This window comes from Nyctereutes procyonoides, unplaced genomic scaffold, assembly GCF_905146905.1.
Source record: "Nyctereutes procyonoides isolate TBG_1078 unplaced genomic scaffold, NYPRO_anot_genome, whole genome shotgun sequence".
Classification (NCBI taxonomy): domain Eukaryota; kingdom Metazoa; phylum Chordata; class Mammalia; order Carnivora; family Canidae; genus Nyctereutes; species Nyctereutes procyonoides.
The window spans coordinates 27,917,441-27,925,004 of NW_026575024.1; the positions used below are offsets into that span (position 1 = coordinate 27,917,441).

Genomic DNA, 7,564 nt, shown 5'->3' on the forward strand with positions numbered 1-7,564 from the left:
CCCCAGTTGGTTTTGGGGTGCAGAGGGAGAAGAGAAAGAGGCCCCAGCTGAGCACCCTGGCTGAGGGGGGAGCTCTGGTCATCTGGCTTGTGTGTCCCGGGTCCTCCAGGGTGGACAGAACATATGGACATCCAGGGAGGTAGAGACAAGAGGGCCAATGGGTTCAGGGGGGAATGAAAGGAGGATCTGAGAAAGAGACAGGGAGAGACCTCAGGGAGATGCCACCAGACAGGAGAGGGAGTCACAGAGTGGCAGAGACATCCACAGAGTTATAGAGCAGTGTCAGGGCCACCGTGAAGGCCCTGGGAGAGAGACCCACAAGAGACAAAGCAACCCAGAGACAAAGAGAAAGAGGCAGAGACACATGGGGAGATGGGCAGAGAGGGCCAACTGTCACTGGTATAGGAGAAAGGGCAGGAAGACCCATGGTTTGAAGGTTTGATGTCTGCCCTGCCCCTGGGACTCCAGCAGCTCAAAGGAAGTGGGGCTGCCCTCGGGGGCTCAGGTTGGGCCGAAGAGCTTCCGTGCCTCTGTCTGGCCCTGGTTTTCCACTATCCTCATCTGCAGAATGGGTCCTGCATGGGGGAAAGCAGAACCGGGCACTTTCTGGCAGAGACTGGGGTCAACTTGGGGGATGATAGTACCAAGAGTGACCCTTCATGAGCACCTGCTGCAGGCAGATCCTTTCCTGGTTCTGCTTCTCTTATGCCCACATCAAACCCTCTCCCCACACAGATGAGGCACCGAGCACAGGGCCAGCGCTAGGTCACACAGACAGGGGACCCAGGAGGCCCCGTGACCCGCCACTGTGTTGCACAGCCTGCCCGGGAAGCTTGCCCACCCCCCGCCCCCGCTGGCTCTGTCCACCCACCCCCTCAACATTCCTGGCTGCAGCTTTCCTCCCAGATGAGAGGAGGAGCAGGGCCAGGAGATGATGTGCAGCCCACCGATAGCAACTCCAGACGTGAGTCATTAGGGCAGAGGCTTTCCAGGGGGATGGAGGAGGAGGAGAGAGAGAGAGGTGGAAGAAGGGGAGAAGAGTAGAAGGAAGAAGTGGGGTGGGGTACAGGGGGAGGGGAGTGAGAAGGGGAGAGGGAGCAGCCCCACCCCACTGCTGTGCACTCTGAGCATAGGCAGGAAGACACTGGCTAGTTGGTCAGCTCCATGGGGGGAGAAGAGAGTGGGTTTCTGGGATTCGGGAATTCTCAGGCACTAAGGAACACCCCATCTCTCAGATCTTGCCTCCCCCACCTCCCTGGCACCCCCAGAGTCAGGAGAAAGGATCTGGAGTTTGGAGTGAGAGTCCAGGCTGGCTGTCACTGCTGGGTGACTCTGGCAGGTCCCTCCCCCTCCCTGGCCTGTGTCCTCACCTGTGTACTGGGGACATGGAGGGACAGGGACTTGAGACAGGGGCATGGGCTGAGCAGGTGCTGGCCACCGGTGGCTTATGGCAGGGAGAGTCTCCCCTGCGCCCATCCTAATGATTGGAATCTTGCCAAGACTTGGTCTGGGGAGGCCAGTCCTCTCCACTCTTCCCCAGTAATCCCTAACGGCAGTGGTAGTGATGACGACGCTTCTACATCAGAATAATTTGAAACTAATTTTTTTTTCCTCCTCTGGGATGTTACCGCAGAAGCCAAGAAGAGGCCTCCTAGTTTCAAAGACTCTGAGATACGCCCAACCCAAGCAGCCTAAAGGGGTCGTTCAACACAAGGGGCCCTTACCCAGGAGATGTCACAGCAAATACCTGCCCCTGGCAGAGACCAGGCAGGATGGGGGACCCCTGGAGAACACCAACACGGACAAGTGACTTCCCCAGCGCTGAGGATACTGGACTGGGGCCATTGGGCTGACTCGTCGGAGATAGAGGTGCCCTCCCCAGGCAGTGCAGAGCTCAAACTAGACATGCAGCTGAATGAAGTCAAAGCCCATCAATCTACTCCATCTGGCATGATTTTTATGGAGCACACGCTCTGCCCGGGCAGCAGGCTGAGAGTGGCATGGGAGCGGTCTCAGTGGTCCTCCCAGCCATTCCCTGGCATGTTGCTATTTTCTCCATTTTGCAGAAGGGAAAACTGAGACTTGTTCATCCACAGCCATGTGGCAAGTGCCAGGTGGGGCTGTGAACTCAGGTCAGCCTGACTCCCACACCAGTCCTCTCTGCCTCAGGTGCCCCATGGACATCTGGAGAGGACACTGCCCTGTGGGCCAAAAAGGTGGCCCGGGGCACCTAACCTGAAAGCCACTGACTTAAATTCATCCTTTGGCTCAGTCAAATTTGCCTGAACACCAGGCACCCAGGAGAGTCAAAGATGGATGAGCGGGTAAGGCTCAGGATAGAGAAGCCAGTGGGGGAGGTGACAAGTCCTGAGCAGAGTCCCAGCTGGGGAGACAGGACAATGCACAGCAAGGAGAGAAGCCAAGGCCATAAGAAGAGCGGGACCTGCTGCCTTGGGGATAGATGGACATGAAGGACACCCTAGGGCCTCAGAAAGTCTTAAACAGAGACAGGGAGGGAGGGAAGAGCTGAGTGTCCAGCAGCTTTGGGGTTGAGGCACAATGGCCTCTGAGAGGAGAGACACCTGCAGGGTCAGGGTGAGGGATTGGGGGCTCAGGAGACTACCAGATGCTGATTTGGCGCCACCATGGGGCAGGTGGGAGACAGTGCTGCAGGAGCAGTGGGGGCAGCCCGGGGGGGGGGGTGAGGGGGGTGGGGGCATGGGGCCTGTGCCATGAAGGGTGAGAGGAAAGGAAGAGCAGGGACAGAGCCCTGGGAAACACTGGCATTCCAGGGTGTGGGAGGACTGGAGTGACCGGAGGGACTCAGGGACCATCGTGCATTCATTAATTCATTCATTCCACAGACATGTATGGAGGACCTGCCCTGTGCCAGGCACTGTTCTAGGCTCTGGGAACTCAGTAGTGAACAAAGCACTTGCTTTATCCCTGCTTTCTCGGAGTGCACAGGCCAATAGAAGTGCTTTAAGAATGGGTAGTGATACATGCTAAGAGAGAAAACCAAAGCCAGGTTGAGGGGATACAGAGGGACAGAGGGAGGGTGGTTGTTTTAAATGGAATGGACAGGGGAAGCCTCTCTAAGGAGGGGACATTTAAGCAGAGACCCGAGGGGGGTTGGGTGAACCCTGTGGGCACTTGGGAGAGGGAGTGTTCTAGGGACTAAGGATTTTTGCTTTTATTCTAAAGAGATGGGAGCCCCAGGAGGGTTTTAAGCAGAGGAGGGACAGGATCTAACTTAGGATCCCTCTGTCTGCTGAAGTAATGGACGAGGTAGGGGGTGGGGTGGGCAGGATGGAAACAGGGAGTCCAGGGCAGCAGCCATAATGACTGTCCAGATGGGAGACAGAGGTGCTGGTGCGGGTGGGGCTGTGGAGGTAGGGAAAGCAGTAGGGACGCAGGGCAGAGTGGGCATGTTTTGTGGATGAGGACTTGTGGATGGAGACAGTTTTTGGAAGGATGGTACTGGTCAGCAACATGAAATTTGTCAGGAGATCAAGTTGATGAAGACTGAGCCATGGCCATTGGATGTGGGAGGTGGGATGTGAGAGGTGACTTTTGGAGGAAGGAGTAAATGGGATGTGAGGAAGCAGAGGCAGAGAAGGGTGTGGCTTGGAGAAGAGGCTTGTTTCCTCTGCTTCTCTTCCTCTTCCTTTTTTTCCCCCAATGGGAGATGCTTAGATGGGATTAAACGCTGAGGGAAGAAATCAGCAGAGTGGGAGCACAGGAGGGGACAGTTGGCTTGGGGAGGTGCAGGGGCTGCAGGGGGATGGGATCTACATCCTAGGAAGGAAGAATAGCCTTGGGCCATGGAGGAACCCCTTCTTTCTGAACGAGAGAAAAGTCTTGGGGACTGGTAGATGCACGGATAAAATTGCAGGCGTGGGACAGGTGGATGAAGAGTAGCTCTCCCTTTGCACTCATTTGTCATTGAAGCAGGAGGTCATTGGTCTGGTGAGAGGATGGAGAACAGTAAAGATGGAGGCTTGGGGAGGTGAGGTTTGGGATGACCCTCATGGAACTGGAAACACACAGACTTCAGGGAAGCACGGAGCCCCCATTGGGCTGGCTCCAGTGTGTGAGGCCATGGCCTTCCTGGAGGGGGACTCCAGGATGATGTTAGGTTGGCAGCATTGCAGGGCAGGTGGCGGGGAGGGCAGGTGGGAAAGGGACCATGAGAAGATGGTGAGTTGGGGCTGAGGTCAGGGCAGGAATAAGACCGGAGGTTAAGTGCACATGCACAAGAGTGCAAAGCAGGTTGGTTAGTTATGCATAGGGCAGTTTCTCCACCTTGGGGACACATAAACCCAGGGTGTGCTCAAGGTAATCCTTTGGACAACAGAGGAAACTGTCAAAACTTCAATTTACATGATTTCATATGTCATCTTTTTGAAAATGGAAGGTTCCATTTCATTTTGTTTTATTCCCTGTACTTATATTGATGTGGGGACATGTGCACATATATTAAATAAATATGCATGTATCAGGGACGTAGACATTGTTTGCTGATTGGGCACATGATCTGAACAGTTTGGAAACCAAGGAGTAAGAAGGTAGTGCTCCTTGGAGAGACACCTTGTCCATTGCTGTGCGCCGATTAATACATCTGAGGGCCCTAGGAATCAGTGCGCTTCCCTCCACGCCATGCTGCTCACTGCTCAGACTGTCTTTTGCGCCAGGGGCCTGGGTCTCATTCTCTTCCTCGGTTGCTCCTACTTAGGGGCTCCTGCCAACCCCATCTTGGAACACACAGGACACCTTTCCAGCCCCCATGCCTGTGCCAGGCCACGCCAGCTTCATTCATCTCTGTACCCAGTGCCTTGTCAAGGGCCCGGCACACTGTGTACTCAGAGTGTTTGCCAAAAGGATGAAGACAGAAGACCCTAGAGTGGGCCTGGCCTTGGTCCAGAACAGGGTGGAGTGTCCTCAACTCCTCACTCTCTGCCACCCTGTACCCATTTCATCAGCAGCGTCGATTAGCCCCCTCTCAGAATAAAGCAGAATCTCCCTGAGCCCGGTCCTGCTCCAAGCCTCCATCACCTCTTGCCTGGCAGCTGAGCAGCCTCTTCCTCGGGCTCCCAGCATGCACCCTGCCCCCTACAGTGTATCCTGTTCAGACCAAGTCAGCTGTGTCTCCCCCGCTCCAAGAGCTGCACTGGCTCCTGTGATGCTCAGAGCAAGAGCCAGAGTTCTTCCTCCCAGCGGTCCCCAAGGCCTGACACGACCTGCTTCCCCTCCCCTCCCCTGCTCATGCACCCCTCTCCCCTCTTTCTCTGCTCCAGCAGCGCTAGTCCTCGAGGTTCCCCTGGCACCCTGACTGCCTTCCCACCTCACGGCCTTTGTACTTGCTGGGCCCTTTGTAGTGAATGCCCATCCCGCAGGTACCAGCATGGGCTGCTCCATTATCTTACTTGTTCTCTGGGTTCAGACATCATCTCCTCCAAGAAGTCCTCTGGAATTATCTGACCTCAAGGACCCACCCTGTCATCGTTTGCCCTCTTCCCTCCTTCGTTTTACGTCACCTTCTGACGTAGCAGGTATTTATCACTCATCTCTTCATGGCCTCTTTCCCCTACCAGTCCAGTATTGTTTGTTCTGTTTACTGTTACATCCCTGGCCCCTAGGATGGGTCAGGCCTGTGCTCAGAGCTCACTGATTTGGATTTCGCTCAGATGAGTGAATGAATGGCTGTGAGGGAGCCAGGTTTCCAGCTCTGAGCCTGCCCAGTCTTGCTGTGCGGCGTCAGGGCCATCTCTGTCCTTCTCTGTTTCTCATTACCCCAATCTGTACAATTCAGAGACATGGCTTTGATTAGCCTGGCCTTTGTGCCCTGGGCAGGCCTCTGGGGAGGACGCCCCACCTCTCCATGGAGACAGCCGGAGACCAGCCCCCATGCCTCCTGCCACCACCTCCCTGCAGGCCCAGCCCTTACCTTCTGCAGCCACTGTGTGTTGTTCTCCAGCACCTTCTCCAGCTGCTGCACTCGCTGGGTGGGCCAGTCCCCCAGGTTCAGCGGGGCTGCGGGCGAGTCCCTCTGGAGGCTGTTGGAGCCGCCGAAGGCCTCGGGCTCCGGTGGGCAGGGCTCGGGCTCGGGCAGCACGAAGGTGTAGCTGCACTGGCCGTGCTGGACGCGGTGTGCCCGGCGGCGCCCGCCCGCCTCCTGCCCCCTGCGCTGGGCCACGGTCAGGGCGGCCGCCGTGAGGAGGAGGCTACCCAGCAGCATGGCCGGCCGGGACAGCATCTGGAGATGCGGCGACGGCGACCGTGAGGGCCGTGGGCCCCGAGCCCCCGGGCACCCCGCCTGCCTGCCCACCGCCCGGCTCCGCGCCCGGGCCGCGCCCCCGAGGCCAGCCGCACAGGCCTGCCTGCCAGCCGCAGCCCGAACCCCGCTTGGCCGGGCTCTGTCCAGGCAGCTATTTATATTCGCTCCAAATACCACAGCTGCTCGGCTTCCTCCCACCGCCTGGCTCCCGCCTGCAGACACCCCCTCACCTCGAACCTTCCCCCTCTCCCTTCCTTCCTCCTTACTCCTGCCCACAGCTGCCCTGTCCCCGCACTGGCCCTGCTCGCCCAGCTTGGCCTCGCCTCTGAGTTCTTTTATTATCCAGTGGAGGCCTGGCTTCCCCCTGAGAAAGAAAACAACACACACACACACACACACACGCACACATGCACACACGCACACATGCACACACGCACACGCCAAACCCCCAAAGCTGCCTGCTTCAGAAAACCAAAGGCAACTGAACCCTCTCTTCCTGTCTCTGTCTCTCTCTGGCTCTCTCCAGCCTTCCCCCACCAAAGGCTGGGATCTCAAGTTTCAGCTCCCCTTCCCCTTCCCTCTCCCCCCTACCTTCCCCCTCTGATTCCATGTTAGTGCTTGGAACACAAGCGAAGTGACCCCCAGAGAGAGCAAAGGGGGGGCAGAGGGATGAGGCTGGAGGGGAGGCAGCGAGTCCAATCTTTTGAGAATGTCCTTTTGAGGCCAGTGAAGTGGGCGCTCTAGCCGGGAGCTGGCTCCCAGCCTCCCTTCTCCCTTGGGACCAGGGCGGGGGGCTGGGGGGGGGATGTTATGCCCTGGGGTGGCCCTGGCTCAGTTGTTGTGACAGTAATGAGAGGCTGTCCTGTCCTGGGGCAGATTGTTCTAGGACTGCCTTTGGCCCCGAGAAGGGAAGCGGACTGCAAAGAGCATAGCTTGGGGTAAAGAAGTGCCTCTGCCAGCCCTGGAGTCGGAGGTGGCTGCCTCTAAATCCTGCTCCCCAGCTGCTGACCCTTGGGTGGGCAGCTGAATTTCTCTGTGTCTCCATATCCTGACTGGTAAGCTGGGTAAACCCCATCTCTTACACGGTGAATGTAATGTGGGTCCTCAGCCTGGAGACCGACGAATTTTTTATTTACTTTACCTGTTAACTGGTTTAAATCCTGACTATCCCAGCTGTGTGACTTTAGGCAAGTCACTTAACTTCTCTGTGCCACTGTTTCCTTTCAGTGAACTGAAGAAAATAATACCACCCACTTCAAAGACTGTGAAAATTAGGGGCAACTGGGT

The 7,564-nt window shown here is 56.9% G+C and overlaps 1 protein-coding gene across 2 annotated transcripts in view; it reads right to left on the reverse strand.

The window, feature by feature from the left end:
* ANGPT4 (angiopoietin 4) overlaps positions 1–6,756 on the reverse strand; it is a 49,009-nt gene extending 42,253 nt beyond the window's left edge. The window contains exons 1-2 of one of the 2 annotated variants that reach the window (XM_055302236.1): positions 6,544–6,756; positions 5,948–6,256 (exon numbers count right to left, since the gene is read on the reverse strand). In XM_055302236.1, the coding sequence (XP_055158211.1) occupies positions 5,948–6,256 (309 nt within the window). In that variant the 5' untranslated portion in view covers positions 6,544–6,756. Of the gene's footprint in view, positions 1–5,947; positions 6,438–6,543 lie in introns of those variants that run through there. The other variant, XM_055302243.1, reaches the window with a different exon arrangement.
* Positions 6,757–7,564: the final 808 nt, after the last annotated feature.